The sequence below is a fragment of the Talpa europaea genome, assembly GCF_964194135.1.
Source record: "Talpa europaea genome assembly, chromosome: 1".
In the NCBI taxonomy this organism is placed as follows: domain Eukaryota; kingdom Metazoa; phylum Chordata; class Mammalia; order Eulipotyphla; family Talpidae; genus Talpa; species Talpa europaea.
Window position 1 is genome coordinate 44,640,673 of NC_140073.1, and position 19,628 is coordinate 44,660,300.

Below are 19,628 nucleotides of genomic sequence, written 5' to 3' on the forward strand. Positions count from 1 at the left end.
CCACAGGAGACACTGCCATCTAGTGTCAGGGACACTCCTAAGCCTGAGCAATTCAGCTCAGTGAGTGACGACATATCTATCATTTCTCCATAGGTTTGATTGATGTGTGGTACAATAGTTTCTTAAGTTGTTGAAATTCAAGTTATCTGTGTTCTCTGTCTGTGGCTATTTACCTTTTAACTTTTCCAAATTTCCTTTTTTCCCCTTGAATTAAAAAAAAAGTTAATTTTTTGGGGCCTCCCTGGTGGCACAAGAGGTTAAGTTGCAGCACTATGAAACTATCTGCAGCCACTGCAGCACTAGTTTATGGATCCCCGGCCAGGGAGCTAACCCACATGGCACAGCAGACCTCTCCTGTCTTGCCCACTGCTCCCCTCAGCATTGTATTTCAGTTGATTCCCCTGTTCTGCGCCCCACTCTGTCTCTGGTGAATCCTTTCAGCCCCCCACCCCCATACTTCTGGCCTATACCCCAGTTCTCGTATGCATAAATAAATTTTTTAAAAAAAGTTAAATTTTTTCTTTAAATTTCTTTAATCTGGCTCTTCTGTTACAGATTCTTTTAAATGTCAATGTCTTTCTTGAAAAGCATAATTTTTGCCTTCATTCTGCAAGTTTGAGAAGCAAATATTTTCATTTTCTTTTCTTGTTTAATATTTTCTAATTGTCACTGCCACCTCTACTTGGTCCTAGCATTAATTTTGAGGTATTTGGTTTAATTTTCCAGGGCTTTTTCTTTTTTCTTTACCTTGTCCCATAAATTTGAGAATGACTATAACTAGAAGGGATAACTAGATATGCATGTAGCGATGGTCTATTTAACCTTAACTCTAAATGAGATTAGTCACCAGGAATTAAGCTCTGGAACATGGGTTAAGAGGAGTCAGGCAGCCTGGATTCAAATCCACTCCAAGATTTATTTAGCAGTGTGGACACCCCGGTAAACTCCACTAAACTTTTCTGTGCTTCTGTTTCCTTACTGTAAAATTGGTGACCATAAAAGACCCTGTTTCACAGGGTTAAAAGCTTATATGTTTTGCTTTCGCTATACCATTATAATGAAACAGAAGTCTAAAGCATTTTATACATCTTAAATTATGAAACTGAGTGCCATCAATTCATTTTCATTTACCAACCCTCTCTTGTAGAAATGTTTCAGGACATCTTTTTCCTGTAGTTTTACTGAAGCACCTGTGTATATATTTCACTCATTGATGTTCAATTGCTTTTCTGTATTGTTGACTCCGTCTTCCTGGATCCTACCAAGGTCCTAGAGGTACTGAGTAATTTAGATGGCCAAAATGGAAGACTCTAGGAAGCTCTTATCCTATAATTAGGGTGATCATATGTAAGTCCTGGCTTGGGATGGTCCAGCTTTATGTCTGTTGTCTTAGTATCAATATTAATAGCACTCTATTTTGCTCTCAAAGTCTTGGTTTGGATGATAAATACTATGGTGACCTTATCTACAACTCTCCTCTGAGAAGTCATTTATACAACGAACATTTGTACTAAAAGCCTACTTTGTTCTAGGCACTGGTAGTTGCCAGAAATGCCTTATGGAACAAGACAGACAAGTCCCTAATTTCACAGAACTTCCATTTTATTTAATTAATTAATTAATTATTTTTTTAAAGATAGATAGATAGATAGATTGATTGATTTAAGCACTGGGTACAGTCAGAAGTGCGGGAGAATTCACCAGAGCCAGAGCAGGGAGCAGAGCAGGCAGAAGGACCGAAGTACACTGCTGAGGGGAGCAGCGGGCGGCAGGAGAGGTCTGCGCGCCATGTGGGACCCTCCTCCGGTGGCAGGGGAGCAGCCGGGGATCGAACCAGCGCTGCAGAGGCTGCAGGCAGCTTCGCAACCCAGCGCTCAACCGCTGCGCCACCAGGGAGGCCCAGAACTTCCATTTTATTGAACAGCCAGAGCTTAGTTCCATGTATGTCAACTGTCAGGACTGCAACATCAGAACCTGGCAGAGCACACTGAACTGTTTTCACTGGTCCTTTTGCTTTTTTAGTTCTTCCCGCACTGGAAGAGTAAATCTCAGATGCAGATTTATTTTTTAATTTTTATTTTTTTAAGAACACGCAGACCGACAAAGTACACTGCTGAGGGGAGCAGCAAGTGTGGCAGGAGAGATCTATGTACCATGTGGGACCCTCCCCAGCGGCCGGGGACTGAACCAGCGCCGTAGAGGCTGCGGGCAGCCTCGCAGCCCAGCACTCAACTGCTGCACTACCAGCGAGGCCCCTGCAGCTTTATTTTATCTCGGCTATCCGAGTCTCTCCAGAGGCAGACTGCCAAAGCATCTACTCCCATCTTGTCTGTTTGAACTTCATTTCCTCTTCCCGAAATGGTCAGTCTTTTCCTTTCCTCAGTAGCCTCAACAAAAGTGAGACCCATGAGGTTCCCTCCTGGGAACCGAGATTCTACTGGCCATGTCAAATATTTGAAGCTTCTAAAAATGTATTATGCGCATAGGAAGCAATATGGTGTAATGATAGGAAACCCTATTTCTAATCCCCACTCTGCTCTGACTTACTGTGTGACTTGACTATGTAAGTTTCCCTATCAGAGATATAAAAATGAGGCAGGTGGGGCTAGATGAGTTAGAAGTATTTTTTTTTTTAAAGATTTATTTTTTATTTATGCTTACAAGAGCTGGGGTGCAGGCCAGAGGTGCAAGGAGGGGTGTGTGAGAGGATTCACCAGAGACAGAGTGGGGAACAGAATAGGCGAATTGACTGAAATACACTGCTGAGGGAGCAGCTGTCTAGGCAGGGGAGGTCTGCTGTGCCATGTGGGTTAGCTCTCTGGCTGGGGATCGAACTCGTGTTTCAGTGGCTGCCAATAGCTTCATTGTGCTGAGACTTAACGTCTTGCACCATCAGGGAGGCCCAGAAGTATTTTTTTTAATTCTAAAATTCTACAATTCTAGCTTGGGTAATTATAGGCTCATATTTGTTTGTGAGTGATTGGTAAAGGAAATTGTGACTGGCTTGGAAAGATGAATAGAGACACTAGTGACAGGAAAGCAAGATTCAGAAAAGACTTAGGAAACAAAAAAACAACTATAAAACTGACTGAGAAAAGGGATGTTCAATTGTCCAGATACCTATATATCTACACCTATACACAGCCAGAAACTTACACATCTTCTCTTACGAGTATGTGTGCTGGACAGGGGAGAAAGCAGAACTCATACCTAAGGCTGTAACTGACTTTACTAGGCAGGTAGGTCAGAGAAAAACAATGACCCGGAATTTTCAGTGCTGAAAGGAAGTGTCTGATGGAAGCCACTGCCCCCAAGAACCTAGAAATAGAGCATGAGATTAAATCAAATCCATGAAGAACTTCCTATGGCTAAAGAATAAACAGCTGATAGCTCTGCATACACTATATCCAAGGCTCATTCGCTCGAATCTTCTAAATTTGGAAAGAAGAATTCACTCCTATCTGTAAGAAAGGGTAGCAAGTCCATTTATGTTTATACTTGAATGTATGTGTGTATGAGTGTGTCTACCCCTTCATCAAGCACCAGTTTCCTCTCCAGAAACCGTAAAGTTTGAGAAAATACCAAGTCCGTACCTCAACATCGCACATACCTGGCTCAGCCCAGAGCTCACAGGCGCCAAGGGGCCTATCACAGGGTCATCTGAGTCCAAGGAGGAACACACCCGCAGGAAGGCCAGGCCAAAAGACTGGTGCCGTGTGAAGGGTTGGGAGCAGGTAAGGCGAAGTCGGTCCCATGAGTCACCTGAGGCTGGAGCCAGGAAATCATCTCAAGAAAAACAAAATAAGGGGGGAATGGAAATACATAAATGAGCAGAGAAAGAAAAAGAAAGTCCATACTGAGGAAAAATAGGAGTGACATGTATTCCAATAAAAGGAAGAATGGACCTCATCACTGACTGACCCCTCAGGCCTTGGTGTTCAGGGTTGGCAGTGCCTAGTGGGCCTGTGAGGCTGCTGTCAGCCCTAGCCCCTTGCCTCCCCACAACCCCTGTCACAATTCCACATGGTCCCAGCCCACGTACACCCTCATTCTACATCTCCCCAGGATCCTTGTCAATGTCTCATTTCACAGGAGGAGTCTGTAGTGTTGGGGTCGAGGTGACCACTGCTCAATGGATTAACTGAGCTGTCTCTGCCCTTCCTGGACCATGAAACCTGAACTGCCCTCAGGCCACCACAGTAGCACATAACAATATTGCAACTCTCTTCATCTTCATTCCCAGCATGATCTAGTTCTACCCCATCTTTGCTACCTTATGCACCCCCCAATATCATTCTTCCTTCCCGACATTAAAAGCACCTCCAGTTGAAACACAGACAAATGTATAAGTGCCTAAGAACTTGAGGTACTTAAAGGCCAGAGATCTTACGTTTCTTGGTAGTGTACAGTGAACAGATTTGCATAGAAGAAAACTTGGGCAACACGCTATGCTACATAACAATAACTGTCATATAGGGCCTCCCCTGGTGGTGCAGCGCTTGAGTGCTGGGTTGCGAAGCTGCCAGCAGCCTCTGCAGCACCGGTTCGATCCCTGGCCACCGGCGAGGGTCCCACATGGCGCGCAGACCTCTCCTGCCGCCCGCTGCTCCCCTCAGCAGTGTACTTCAGTCCTTCTGCCTGTTCTGTTCCCCGCTCTGGCTCTGGTGGATTCTCTCACCCTCCCGTGCTTCTGACTGTACCCAGTGCTTGTATGAATAAATATATCAATCTTTAAAAACAAAAACAAAAACAAGAACCAAAGAAACCAATAACCGTCTTATAGCTTCCATGGACCTACTCTCCACTCTTCACTTAGATCCACTTATACAAACAAAATACATCATCACAGATAGGGTTTCTACATCATCTCCACTGAATCATGTTACGTGTAAACAACACATGACAGACAGAACCAAGACCCTACAAGGGCTCCCTCCCACAGTACTTTACAGTCCTCCATTGTACTGCATTATCTCTCACCCCTCTCTCCCACATTTCTGCTTCTGCCCTCCTTACCATCTTTAAACATGCGGACTCCGGAGCGGTTTTTCCCCTGCTTTGAATCAGCTAGGGACATTAGCATGGTGGCAGGGAGCAGGGTGACGAAAGGTCTGTCCAGGGACCAGGAAGAACGACCCACATCAATTTGCAAGAAAGCACAGCCACAATTACCTGGGGAATAAAAGGTTGAGAGGATAGGGTGATGGGATGATAGGGGCTCCCCAGTCTGCAGACAAGGGAATCAGGTGGGAAGAGGAAACTCCTCATTGTAGCTCCAGCTGGAAGCTCAGGAAGGATGACTGATATGTACAGTTGGTAACAGAAGTAGAATGAGACCTCAGCACAAAACATGATGATGTAAAGGTTCACTGAGTTCCTCCCAGTCAGAAAACTCTCAAGTGAAGAGTCCTGCCACTTCCCTGTCCTCTGGCTCTGGCAGAGAAGTCTGTCTCTCTTCATCCTTGCTAGGGAGCCTGGCATCTCTCTGTCCTGACAGAGTTGAGACCATTGGTCTTTACCAGGTTTTTATTCCAGTAAATTATTATTATTATTTTTTTTTAGGATTTATTTATTTATTTAAAAAAATTTTTTTAATAGAGGCATGTTTTATTTATTTATTTATTTATTTGTTTGTTTTGTTTATACATGCACTGGGTACAGTCAGAAGCGCGGGAGGGTGAGAGAATTCACCAGAGCCAGAGCGGGGAGCAGAGCAGGCAGAAGGACCAAAGTACACTGCTGAGGGGAACAGCGGGCGGTAGGAGAGGTCTGCGCGCCATGTGGGACCCTCCTCTGGTGGCCAGGGCACAGCCGGGGATCTAACCGGCGCCGCTGAGGCCGCGGGCAGCTTCGCAACCCAGCGCTCAACTGTTGCGCCACCGGGGAGACCCTAGGATTTATTTATTTATGCACACAAGAACTGGGGTACAGGCCAGAGGTGTGGGGGGGCGGTGAGAGGATTCATCAGAGACAGAGTGAGGAGCAGAACAGGTGAAGTGACTGAAATACACTGCTGAGGGGAGCTGCGGGAGAGACAGGAGAGGTCTCCTGTACCATGCGGGTAGCTCCCTGGCCAGGTATCGAACTTGTGTTGCAGAGGCTGCGGATAGCTCATAGTGCTGAGACATAACCCTTGCACCACCAGGGAGACCCTATTCCAGTAAATTCTAAGACCAAACTTCTCAACCCTCAATCCTAAACTCCTATGGCGCCTTCCCAGATAAGCCTGCATAGCTGATCCTCCAACCTCCTCTTGACATGGATATTTACACAGGCATATACACATACTACTTGTTGGCATTTATGTCAATGTCCTAAAACTCCACCCATATCACACAGATCAAAGCAGGGCAGATATGTTGCATAATTCAAGGGCCACCATTCACATTGAATTCTGTGTGAATGGAACCCTCAAAGATCTCCAACACCACATATCTGACCCAAAGGCAAGGGCCACATCTCATCTTCACAGCAGGAAATCAGGGAGAGCTGATTTCATGAAAAGCCAGATTGATGGGAGACATTTTTGTGGGAAATCTGGAGGGGGATGTTACTCCCATGTCCTCCCACAGAGGCCCCCAGGTCCCAGGGAACTCACTCACCTACATCGATGTAGCCAATGGGCACAGCCTTCTCCAACTGTAATTCCACTTTCAGTTGCCCACTCTTGTCCTGAGGGCAGCTGAGCCAAGGTCTTCTCTGACTGTCTGGGTTTAGCAAGTTCTCCACAGGGTACTTGGGATCCTAAGTCAGAGAGAAGAGGAAAAAAATTAGGAACTGCACATAGCCCAAGGGATAAAAGGATGCCCAAGAATGAGGGATCCTTATTCTCCCAAACCCTTCCATATAGCCTGATAGAACAGGCACGTGTGGGAGTCCATGGGAACACAGCTATCATCAGCCAAGGGGCTTATAGATCTCTGCTTCATTTACCAGACTCATTTAACCTTCATACTGACTCCTAGGTAGTTGCCATTATTACTGCTTCGTTAACAAATCAATAAACAGACACTTAACCCAGGCCATGAAACCAAATAACTAACCAAACTCAGAACCCCCCACCTTTCTGTATCCACGGCTTTTAACCACCACACTATACCATTTCTTTTCATTTATAAGACTTTCACAGCCATATATTTATCTTCAAAGTAACCCTGTAACACAGGCAAAGATTTTTATTCTAAGTTTATAACTAATGCTTAGAAATAAAGTGATTTGTTCCAAGGCAGGAGCAGCAATACTGAGAAAAATCAGATATTTTTTTGGTGGTAAGGCCTTGAATAAACTACCTTTTTTTTTTTTGCTGAATCTAATTTTTTCCATCTGTAAGTAAAGGGAGAGACCAGATTCAAGGTTTTCAATCTTGTTTTCTGTTTTAGCAATTAAGTTCTTTCTTTTAAATGAAATCTTACACTGAAGTGTGTGTGTGTTTTCGAGAAATAAAAGCTGAGCTCAGGTTAAAGCATAGATTAGGAGGCACAGAGACATACTTGTCCCCCCTCCCTTCACCTTCTAGAATTGGGTTCCTGTAAACGATACTGGAAGATAGCTAATATTCGCTAACATTTTATAAGGCTAAGAGTCTATGAAGAAGAACCACGTAGACTGACCACGTAGGTTAGGAAGATAAGCATAATTTTAATTTTACTTCACTTTATCTCATCGAGCAAATAATGTTGCTATAAAACACAAACTTATCCCACCCAAAGTTGAGAAAGACTAGGATAACAAAAGGGAAAGAGTGAAGAAAATGGGTAAATGGATAGAGCAATGACAGCAGAGTTAAGGATGGGATGTCCCTAAGAACCACCACACTGGATGAGTCTTGGGCCCAGGGTCCAGGAGCTAGCTATGCCCAGGGTCTAACAAGCTAGCTGAGATATTGTAGGACTTATAGGATGAGGCTGAGCACACCTTTGGTGATGGTGGTAACATGCTCACAGCTCACAAATGACCCTGAGTACCCTGACTAGTCTTTGTCAGAGTGACTAAATTACTCTTCTAGGGACCCCAAACAGACTTTGGACCTATTGCATTGCTAATTCCCTCCAAACTACAGGTGGAATCCTAAGATTGTTTCCCCCATTACCTTAACGCCTGGGAGCCCATCTTTCATGCAGCCTGGGGAAAACCTGAGGGAGGGCTATGCATTCCCTCTTGACGCTGGACTCTCAAAGAAGGGACACTGTCTTTTCTAATGGATTAGGAGTTCCCCAAATCTCTTAATTTTTTTACTCCTTTCAGTCACCAAGAAAATACCATGGCTGCTAATTAATATACCTGAGAGGAAAATGATACCACATGGGTAATCTTCACAGGAGCCATGACAGACCCAGCAGATGTCAAATAAAAGGCAAATATGATGCTTTCTTCTTAAGACTTCTTCTGTCACCAGTTTGGCACTCCCTGTATTTTGGGCTGATCAGTTTCCATAGGAGAAGGAATTCTCATGTTGCTCCTGAAGAAGAGAGCAAGAAAAAAATAAACTAGTTATGTTTGTCTGCTAACAGGAGTCATTTGCAGCCATCAGTCAGACTGTTTCTGATGACCCCCAGGACTGGGTCAGGGGATGGGTAGGAAGCAGATCTGGGCCAGCTGATTAGATCCCAATAAAGGTGAAACAACTAGAATGCAACCACTGGACAAGAGAGCAGCAAATACATATGAAAATATTAACATGTTAAAGTTGGATTTATTTATTTTAAGATTTATTTATGCATACAGGAACTGAGGTACAGGCCAGAGGTGTGTGTGTGTGTGTGTGTGTGTTTGAGAGAGAGAGAGATTCACCAGAGACAGAATGGGGAGCAGAAGAGGCAGATTTACTGAAGTACACTGCTGAGGGGAACAGTGGGTGAGACAGGAGATGTCTGCTGCACCTTATGTGGGTCAGCTCCCTGGCTGAGAATCGAACTCATGCTGCAACGGGTGGCAATATTTGACAGTGCTGAGAGTTTAACCCCAGTGCCACCAGGGAGGCCCTAAAGTTGGATTTATATACAGGTGAACTCCCAGTGGCATGAATGTGTACCTTAAATCATTCATCTTTATAGCCCGAGATCTGATCACATAGTATGCATGTGCAACCCTGTTTTAACTAAATATATGGTACAAGTCTCATTTATTTTCCTTCCCATAAAATGAATCTTTCTAAATCTGCTTCTCATTAAGTTATTCTTCTATTATAAATCTTCAGTGCCTTGCTGATGTACGCAAATCCTTTGCCACTTGGTATAAATGAGAACTTACAGTCTGTTGATCGTGAGGTGGACCACAATCCTGATTCTATCAGAAAAAGATGCAGTAGCAAAGTGTTTGGAAGGCTGGTTCACAATGTGAAGAAAAGTAAAAGTTGATTCCTACCTCGTAACATATTTTAATAATTATAATCAAATGGATCCAAAGTATACACTCAAATGAAAAACAATACTTTAAGGGCAACACAAACATGGTTAAAATACAAATGACTGCAGAGAGTTCCCGCAAAGCTTTTCAGTTCTCAGCTCCGGGAGCCTAATCGCGAGGCCACTTCTTTGATGCCACCCCATCTTTCGGCCACTCACCTTCCCACCAACAGCCCTCAGGGCTCCTCACCTGAGACCACAAACCGCGCAGAGTCACCGCAGCGTCAGATCGCGGGTCACAAACTAGTTCTCCCGCCAATTCAGCCCTCTGACCTCCGCCTTCTGACCCCGAGCACACGCTTCCGCCTCCCAAAGCCTGAGAATTCGTTCTGGGACCTCAAGAAGCCATTATTTCCGAAGAACGACCCTCACCGAGGCAAGAGGCAAGAGCATTTCTTACTGCTGTAGCCAGTAAGAAAATACACGTGTTTATATATATTTTTTCTAACCACAAATCTCTTGCCCAGAGCGCGGAAGTTAGACTTCCGGGTCAGATTGACTGCATGCTGGGAAATGTAGTCCTCAGCGCTTCCACGCCTCGTTCCAGGGAGCCCAGAGTCAGGGAGCGTCGTGAAAGTTGACGGTTTAAGAACACTTCTCTTTGGCTCTCCAAAGGGAAGAACTGGTGAAATATTTACCACGAAAATAACACAAGCCCAATTTCTCATTTTCAAAGAACGCGCCTCCGCCGAAGCTTGGAGGTGCGAGGTAACCGTGCCTCCTTGACCTCTAAGCGAGTAGCAAGTGGACGGTCTCTTAGCGGCTGTCAGGTCACCGCCTGCCTTAAGCCCCACCCCCTCTGCCGGCGCCGGCGCCTGCGATTGGCTGGGGCCCCGCGAGTGGCGGAAGCAGCTGGCTCGCGCGGGTAGTGGGGGGAGGGGGAGAGCCGCGAAGATGGCGGCAGTCGTGGAGCTGGAGGTTGGAGGAGGTGCTGCCGGGGAACGAGAGCTGGATGAGGTAAGAGTTCAGAGTCGAGGACAGGAGAGTTAGCGTGACACTGAAGGAAGGTGTCGGGAGGCATCAGGAGTGCGGGTCCTCAGAGAGAGGGGACCCTGCAGGGAAGGAGCCAACTGGGGGGCGGGTGCGCGGAGGGGGAAGTCGGGGACCCCGGCCTCGGGGACGCTGAGGCAGTCGTGGGGAGTGACTTCAGGGATGGAGATGAAGGGCTGGGAGGGAAACCAGAGGGGTGTGTGTGTGGGTGCGGTTTTGAGGTTACAGTAGCTGGGAATCCTAAGGTGGGACCAGAGGCTGAGAGGGAGCTTCAGTTGAGGGGCGTTGACTTGGGCTGGGGAAGGCTGGGCTTTCTCGGGGGGCGGCCGCCGTCCAGCCTCACAGCGGGGTTTGGCGGCTCGGACCGGGCAAGAGGGCTAATCAACTAGTGTTATAGCTTCGAGTTATTTATCTGTACGCTCTAGAACTTTGTACATAATATGTGCTCAGTATGGTTTTGGTCAACGAATGAAAAAACGAATTGATGAATGAATGCATATCGAAATTCATCCATGTTCACTTATTTAACAAACATGAAGCGTCACTTTTGTGCCCAGTCCTGGGCCAAGTGTTAGGAACCCCGAGGGATCTTCTTGAAGAGCCCACCATCGAGTGGTGGGAGACGCCAGAAACTGATGATCACACCTGGTGGTAATGGTAGCGCTGAGAGAGACCAATTCCATTTGAACTAGGGAAGGCTTCCCAGAGGAGCTGAACCTTAAAGGAGTACATGATTCTCTCCTTCTGGACTTACATGAGTTCTTTGAGGGTGAGCTCCTTGAGCATATACGTCCCCTTCACCTTTCTAATGCCTTTTAGCGACTGGCGTATTCAATTAGTAGTCCTTGCAGGAATCGTTAGGATGAAGGAGACCCTGAGTTTGAAGGGAATAAAGCACAGCGCTGAGAAGCAGAGAGAGGAGGCGAGGCAGGAAAGGGTAAAGATTCTGAGGCCAAAGGTGTATTCATAGCTAGATGTGCTTGTGGCTTGCACATGTTGGAGTATGGACAGCATGGGAGAAAAGGAGGAAGGGGACTGTTTGTTAAAGATGGAAGTGGTGTGAACTCTGGGGGATAAGACTCTTAGAGACCCTGGCTGTGTGTTGGTAGTGGGTGGGAAGGGTTGGAGAAAGGGAGTAGAAGTGACCCCGAGAAGCAAAGCCTGCTGCGTGATAATGGGATGACTTGGAGGATTTGGTTTACCTGATTGAAATCATTACCATAGGTGGGGGGTGGGAAGAGGAGGAGACTGAGAAACTTACAGGTGGGGGTTGGGAGAGGAGGGTGTTAAAGAAGCATTTTAGTTTCCTACCTGCTTATCACAAGAGACTAGAGATGTTTGGATACCACTCAGTGGGCACGGTAGTTGTGGAAATGACCTCCAGGATCCCTTCCAGCTTTATGTTTCTGTGATTACTGTTGGCTTTGGTTCATTGAGCCATATTTGAAAGCACCTTGAAAGAGGTAAATACTGTTTTGGAGTTTCGGTTTGTTAGTCTGTGGGCTCTCCTTTGAGGGAGTCTGATTGCAGTGTCCTAAATCAAGGTTCATTGAGATAAACACCAAGATTTGGCAGAGGAGAAATTTAAAGTTTTGATGTTAGACATTTTTTATGTAAAACATTTTTCTTCCCTTATTGTTTTAAGAACTTTGGTGCTTCTAAAAGCATAATATACTTCCAGAGTGTCATGCTTAGAGGTCAGCTTTGATTGTAACCATTAGCATGCATCCCAGAAACCTGTGTTATTTGTTAGATTTACTGAGAAAATATAATTCGTTGTCTGTAAATTCTATATGGGTTGGTTGTATCCTTTGTCTAACTCTGAGAAGCAGGAAGTCCGATATTTCTTCAGGTTTCACCCTACCCTCCCAAAATAGGGGTCTGAGCTGGCAGACCTTAGTTTGTGTGGGAGTGTCTACTGATGCATCTCCAGCTGTTTTTCATCAGCTTCAACTAGTGAAAGGCAAAATCTATCATTTGTAATTATGGGGAACTACCGTGTGTTATGAACGGGATATGCAAAAATGAGCACGAATAGCTCTTTGCTAACTTATATTGAAGAGACATAAAAATGGCCCATTACAATTCTAGATAATTGATTGCTGTACTGTGTTGTAACAAGCACATTGTAACATAGGGGACAAGCACTTGAGTCTGCTAAGGGGGGGGTCAGTGAAGTCTGCTAGAGATGGAACGAAAAATTAAAGGTTAGGTTACAGAGAAGCAATGATTTGCATGTGGCATAAGAGTTGCTATCCTATAGCACTGTTTGGTTGATAAACGATTGCAGAGCTCTGATTATTATACTAGGATGCAGTTGGTGTGCTTTTCCATATGTCTGGAAAGATTGCACATGCTGTGGTATGATCAGGATTTTGTACCTATGTTTTCTATTATCAGGATTTTGTAGATATGTTTTTATTATCAGATGCCATTAATATGATAGCAGCATCAGCTGATTCACACTACTTTCCTCCTCTCTTGTCTTTTTCATTATACTTTCCCGAGTGGTTGAAGTAATTTTAATTTAGTCTTTGCTAACTGCTTACGTTTTAGAGAGGTGGATAGAAAAGGGGACATAGGAAAAAATTTAGGAAAAGACTGCTGTTTATTGAGCCCTTACCATAAAGTAGCACTTGTTTAAACAGTGCTTAAGTAACTTTCGTAGGAGTCCACAGTTTGTGAGTGGGGAAGTGCAGGTTCCAACCCAGGTCTGCCTGTACAATATTAGCCCATGCTATGTATAGCTTCCCTTGGTTCCATTTCTCACTCTGGGCTCTGCTGGCAGATAACTTACAGCTGTGTTGCTTGATTATTTTATATGTGAACATTGATGCAGTACTTGTGATGAGTTTTATTAGCGTCTCGTTTTATTTCCTATTTATAACTGAAGGAGTTAGGATTCAGAGCAATTGAGACATGCCGAGGGGCATGCAGGTCCTTTAATTTATTGGTAATTTGGTTCTGCTGAACCTCTGGTCCCGTGGGATTAGCCGAGTGGTAGGGAAATGAGGGATAGATACAGCCAGCTCAGACTGGGAATTAAATGGTTCTGTGATGACTGACTGAGATCAGTTCTGTCAATTTGCCAAACAGTGCTTGAGGGTGTTAGGTTTGTAGTGCCAGGAAGGCACAGTGCAGGATCTCTATGATCCGGGCAGATGGGTAAAGGAGAGTCCTGGAGCCTTCAGTGGCTATTTCAGACTTTTATTGAGCTTTTTACACCATTTGTAGTGTGGCACCCAGGTACACGGCAGGCAGAGGGGCTGGAGGCTGGGGGGGTAGGGGCAGGAGGCTGGCGGGCCTCCCAGCCCCCCGCAAGTCTTCATTCTTCCTGGGCTCTCTGGCTTCTCTCGTGGTCTCTGCTTCTCCTTTGCTGCTCTGCTCTCGTTCTACTACTCTCGTTCTCCTCTCTGCTAGTGCCTGTGACGCCGCCCTTGTCAGCCCAAGTGTGCCCACCTGTGCATGCCCACACTCTACTCCAGGTGTCCACCATCAGGCACATGTGTAGGACCGCAGGGGTCTATCATTAATGCTAATGGCAGGAGGGCAGAAAATCCTGATAATTTTCACTTACCCCACAAGGATAAAACCTGGTTATGAGCTTCGCAGGAGGCCCAGAAATAAGTGCTACTTGTGAGCCAGTGAATTACTCAAAGAGGTAGCTGGCCATCCTCTGAGAGGATTTAGAGGCATCCTTTTGATACAAAGAGCTGGCTTGATAGAAAGGCACTTCAACATCCAATCACGGTCAGCCAGTCGGCCCAGCCAGTGTCTGTAAATTCTGGGTGTGTCTTCTCCCGGTGCTTGTTCATCTGCCTCTGTAGGGGCAGGAATGACACAGGGCAGGTTTTCTGATCCAGCAGTCCGGGTAAAGGAGGAGTCCTGGAGCCCTCAGTGGCTTTTCAGGCTTTTATTGGAATTTACCGGGTACGTGGCAGGTAGGGGTGCTGGGGGGCCGGGATGTTGGCAGGCCTCCCAGCCCCCAGCAAGTCTTCACTCTGGGCTCTCTGGCCTTCTCTCACATTCTCTCTCCTCTTCTCATGGCTCTGCTTCTCTCTCGGCTTCTCTGCTCCTCAGCTTCTACTGCTTCTCTTCTCTCTGCTTCTGCTGGCGTCTCTGCGAAGCTGCCCCTAAAAGCCCAGTCTCAGCCCAGGTGTACTCACTTCAGGGGCCCACCATCAGGCATGCATTCAGGACCACAGGGTTCCCTCATCTATCCTAATGGCGGGAGGGCAGAAAAACCTGATACTTTTTCCTTATCCTACAGCCACAAAATGAGTGAGTAGTTTCTAGCTCAAGCCAGAGTTAAAAAAGCACTTAATTGGGCCTCCCCTGGTAGCGCAGTGGTTGCGTGCTGGGCTGTGACGCTGCCCGCAGCCTCTGCAGCGCTGATTCGTTCCTTGGCTGCCGGCGAGGTTCCCACAAAAAAACACTTAATTTACCTCTTCTGGGTCCTGTTTTATGCTTGTTAAAAAAGGAGATTGGACTGGATTGGTGGTTTTTTAACCTTCAGTTAGTTATGAAACCTTCTAGTCAAACAAAATCTTACTCTGAAGGCTTGTGGTCCTTGAAGGGATTCAGCAGAAGCCCTTGGGTGTCTCAAGCCATACTTTGAAAATGAAGGAGCTTTTTCTTACTGGTCACTGATTGGGTGATCCTGTTATGTTTCTTTGGCCTTCCTGTGCTTCCTCTACCCCAAGCGTTGTTTTATCTTCCTCACTAGACTGTAAGGTACATGAGAGAGCAGAGGTCAAGTCTGTTTTGCTCATTGTTATAGACCCTTCACCTCAGCTGGCATACAGTAGGCATCTAATAAGTGTTTGATAATTATTTTTGAGCAATAGTAATAATAGCTATTATTTAGTGAATGTGATTTGCCAAAACCTCTGTTTTTCTGCTGAATGTTTATAAAATCTCTATTGTGGGCCTCCCCGGTGGCGCAGCGGTTGAGTGCTGGGTTGCGAAGCTGCCCGCGGCCTCTGCAGCGCCGGTTCGATCCCAGGCTGCTCCCCAGCCACCAGAGGAGGGTCCCACATGGTGCGCAGACCTCTCCTGCCGCCCGCTGCTCCCCTCAGCAGTGTACTTCGGTCCTTCTGCCTGTTCTGCTCCCCGCTCTGGCTCTGGTGAATTCTCTCACCCTCCCGCGCTTCTGACTGTACCCAGTGCATGTATAAACAAAACAAACAAACAAATAAATAAATAAATAAAACATGCCTCTATTAAAAAAAAAAAAAAATCTCTATTGTAAGAATCGAACCGTTGGATTAAATCATGTCTAAATCTAATTTTGGCTTTAACATACTGTGTACTATATTTCTGACTATTGCCACGTCTTTGTTGAAGCTGTCCTGCTTGCCTGTAGTAACTTTCCATTCCCTCTGTGCCTTTGCAAACCCTACCTGTCCTTTAAGGTTCCAGCAGAAAGTGCCCTCACCTTCTAAGACTATACAAGACAGATAATCTTTCTTTGCATTTTGTGGCTTTCTTTGTTCATTTATCAACTAATTCATTAAACTTCTGAAGCACCTTCTATTTTGCAGGCACATTGTACTATACCTAAAATGCTAGGATAGGTAAGGTCTGATAATTGCCCTGAGGAATTCACAGACTGGGGTGTAGAGAGAAAGACTGATAAACGAAAATGTGTTACAGGTGCTGTGGACCGTGGCATAGGTGCAGTGTGCACAACAGGGAGGAAATGGCAGTCAGTATCACATCTTCTTTTCCCAGCTAGTTGAGTAAACCTCCAGCAGGCAGCCCGTGGAAGTTCCCATCCCTTGCTTCAAAGTAGTAATCACTGTTGTGGTTTTTTTTTTTTCCTCCTGTGGGTCTCTCCCTGTAGACATTTAATAAGTGTTCCTTGTTTCCAGGGGTTTTCTTCTCTAGGGATTCTTGGTCAAAGCCAAGATCTTATTGAGGGATTGAAGCATGTGTGACTGGAGTTAATATTGGCTATCTGACCATTTATCTTGAGTTTTTTTTTTTAAGGCGTGCAAAATGAGTGGTAGTAAGTTTAGTGGAAAAAACAAAAAACTAAACTAGTAAGCAATCCACCTAGGTTCTAGACTAGGGTTAGCAAATTTATTTTGTCTCAGTAACAGCCAAATGATAATATATGCTTTGAAAACTGAGCCCAGGCTCAGAACAGTGATCAGGGTGAGCTAGTATTGAATCATACGCTCTGCTAGGCAGTAGGATGATTAGGGCTTTCGAGGAGAACCTGGTCTCACAGGAGAGACAGACAAATACCATGACCCCTATAATGGGGTCAAATGACCCCTATAAATAAAGTCCCACCCTTTATTGTTAGAAATGTCTAGTGTAAGAGAGCATGAGAAGAGTACTTACTCTGTGCTAGGTCCTTTGTTTTATATGCATTATCTAACTTAATACCACAGCCTTACAAAACAAATATTTTTTTAAAAGATTTGTTTATGCATACAAGAACTGGGGTACAGGACAGAGGTGTAGGGGGTGAGAGGATTCACCACAGAGTGGGGAACAGAACAGGCAGATCTACTGAAACACTGCTGAGGGGAGCAGTGGGTGAGACAAGAGAGGTCTGCTGCGCCATGTGCTGGCCGGGGGATCAAACTTGTGCTGCAGAGGCTGCGGATCGCTTCACAGTGCTGTGCCACCAGGGAGGCCCAACAAGTATTATTTTTGTACCCATTGTACACTTAGGAAACTGAGTTTAGCAAATTTAATTTGCTCAATGTCACGCAGCCAGGTAAGTGACACTGCTGCGGTTCAGTCGCAAGACCACTCCAACATCTGTGCTTTTAACCACTCTGACAGTATTACTATATACTTTTCATACTTTCTTAAACTAAACATTTCTGCCAGTAAAGTGTGGGACTTTACAATCTGCCTGTTCTGTACCCCACTCTGTCTTTGGTGAATCCTCTCACCCCTCTGCACCTCTGGCCTGTATCCCAGTTCTTGTATGCATGAATACCACAAATCTTTAAAAAAACAAACAAAAAAAAAAAACTGTGGTACTTTATTTATAGAGGTTATTTGACTGGGTTCATGCTATTTGTCTCTCCTGTGAGACGAGGTTCTTCTTGAAAGCTCTAATCATCCTACTGCCTGGCAAAGAGTATGATTCGATAAATGTATAAAACAAAAGAACTCATGAAAGATTCCAACCTCTCTGTACCTTAGTTTATTTTTAAAGATTTATTTTATTTATGTATATGAGAGCTGGGGTGCAGGCCAGAGGTGTGGGGGTGAGAGGATTCACCAGAAACAGAGTGGGGAGCAGAACAGGCCGACTGTCTGAAATACACTGCTGAGGGGGGCAGCGGGCGAGATAGGAGAGGTCTGCTGTGCCATGTGGGTAGCTCCCTGGCTGGGGATCAAACTCATGCTGATAGCTTCATTATGCTGAGACTTAATCCCTTGCCCACCAGGAAGGCCCTGTACCTTAGTGCTTCATCTATGAAATGATAGGCTTGTACTAGTTAGATGACTTTTTTTTTTTAATTTTTTATTTATTTACACAAGAGCTGAGGTACAGGCCAGATATGCGGGAGGGTGAGAGGATTCACCAGAGACAGAGTGGGGAACCAACTGAAATACACTGCTGAGGGGAGTAGCGGGCGAGACAGGAGAGGTTTGTGGCGCCATGTGGGACCCTCACTGGCCGGCAGGGATCGAACCCACGCTGCAGAGGCTGTGGACAGCTTCATAGGTTGTGTCTTAACCCCTGTGCCACCAGGGAGGCCCTGAATTCAAATCTTAAATCTACCCATTCACCTGTGTTGAACATCCCTAGCAACCCATCACCCAGCCTGTGTATAAACCTCATAATGACATGGAGCTTATTATTCTATGGTTAGCCTATTTCCTCTTTGAATATCTCTGTTGCAGATGTCTTCATGTTGGGTTAACATTCTTATTTCAGTAGATTCAGCTTTTCAGTCATCTTTATACCTTTCCCCAGATCCTGCTTCTTTGCATCTTTGATCCATAGAGTTTTTTGCATGAAGTTCTTTGCATCTTTGACCCATGTAGGCCAGAGAATGACTCTGAGGAGTACAGGCTCAGTTCACCTGGGACTGTTTGACTTAAAGGCTTGCTGCATAAAAGTCAATTCAAGATAATCCATCTGTCATTCCTCACCTCCACTTTATTTCTGTGAGTATGCCCTTTTGGAGTCATTTGTTATCTCTTTGCTCCTCAGAGGAAAATCTGTAAGTAAACACAAACTCATTAGTTCCCTCTAAAGTGCGGCCTTCCCAAAGGAATGCTGAGTGATGGTCTTGGGATTTAGGCTCTGGGCATCTAGGGAGAAACTGCGGAAAAGGGAAGTAGAAAGCTGGAGGTAGAGCACATAGCCCTACCAAGGTCAGTTCCCCCAGTAGTGTGTTCTCAGTAACTTAATGTGTTCTGTTACTTAAGAGGCCCCAGGTGACATTTTACTCCCCACTGCCCATAGGATGGAGCCTAACCTCAGCTGAGGTTGTCGTTTAGCAGAAACAGTCTCGTCTTCTTCTAATGATAACAAAAATAACAAACATTTTTAGTGCGTGTGTTCCAGATGCTATATCAAGCATTTTACATGCTTTAGATATTTTAATTCTATTTTAGCAGATGAGAAAAACTAAGGCACAGCAAATTAATTTATACAAGTTTGCCTAGCTTGTAAGTGGAGTTGGGATTTAACCTGGCAGTGTGATTCCATAGTCTCTATTGATGGTCTGTAACATGGATTCACTGTTTTCAGAATTTACCATATATTTATGGAGCATTTAATTTTGCCAGATACTTGTTTTGTCTTGGTAATTCATGAATAAAGAGACTGTTTCTGCTTCATAAGAGTTCATGGTCTAGTGGGGAGAGGAATCTATAAATTATGTGATAAAGAAAATATAGTGTAGTAAGAAGGGTTATGAGCTATGTACACAGTACCATAGGTACATGGAATAAATGATGCTTAAGTATATCTGGGAGAGTTGGTGAAGAGTCAGTAATTTGGACTGATTCTTAAAGGAGGGATAAATGTTTGCCATGTGGATGGGAGGCCAGTTTAGGTCAAGGTAAAAACACAGACATGGAGGAATGGAGGCATGAAATCTCTAATCCTTGAGGGTAATATTCTCTGCTAATAAAACATTTATTGACCACTGCTTGTTTTGTGCAAGGCACTGTATTAAGCATTTGAGTTGAGAGATAAGAAGGCAAACTGTTTCTTGCCTTCAAAAGCTTACAGTTCATTTAGAAAAA

The 19,628-nt window shown here is 45.0% G+C and overlaps 2 protein-coding genes across 2 annotated transcripts in view; one reads left to right on the plus strand and one right to left on the minus strand.

The window, feature by feature from the left end:
• Window positions 1-3,513: 3,513 nt before the first annotated feature.
• Window positions 3,514-8,325, minus strand: XNDC1N (XRCC1 N-terminal domain containing 1, N-terminal like; the record flags this gene model as incomplete). Its single annotated transcript, XM_084230759.1, has 4 exons — window positions 3,514-3,786; window positions 5,017-5,172; window positions 6,603-6,744; window positions 8,281-8,325. The coding sequence occupies 4 exons, from the start codon at window positions 8,323-8,325 to the stop codon at window positions 3,536-3,538; spliced, it is 594 nt and encodes a 197-aa protein (XP_084086885.1). The 3' UTR covers window positions 3,514-3,535.
• Window positions 8,326-10,229: 1,904 nt separating this feature from the next.
• The window catches only part of RNF121 (ring finger protein 121), a gene marked incomplete at its 3' end in the record, with an annotated part of 84,944 nt that continues 75,545 nt past the window's right edge, over window positions 10,230-19,628 (plus strand). The window contains exon 1 of the mRNA XM_084248520.1: window positions 10,230-10,361. Within this exon, the coding sequence (XP_084104646.1) occupies window positions 10,299-10,361 (63 nt within the window). The 5' untranslated portion in view covers window positions 10,230-10,298. The remainder of the gene's footprint in view (window positions 10,362-19,628) is intronic.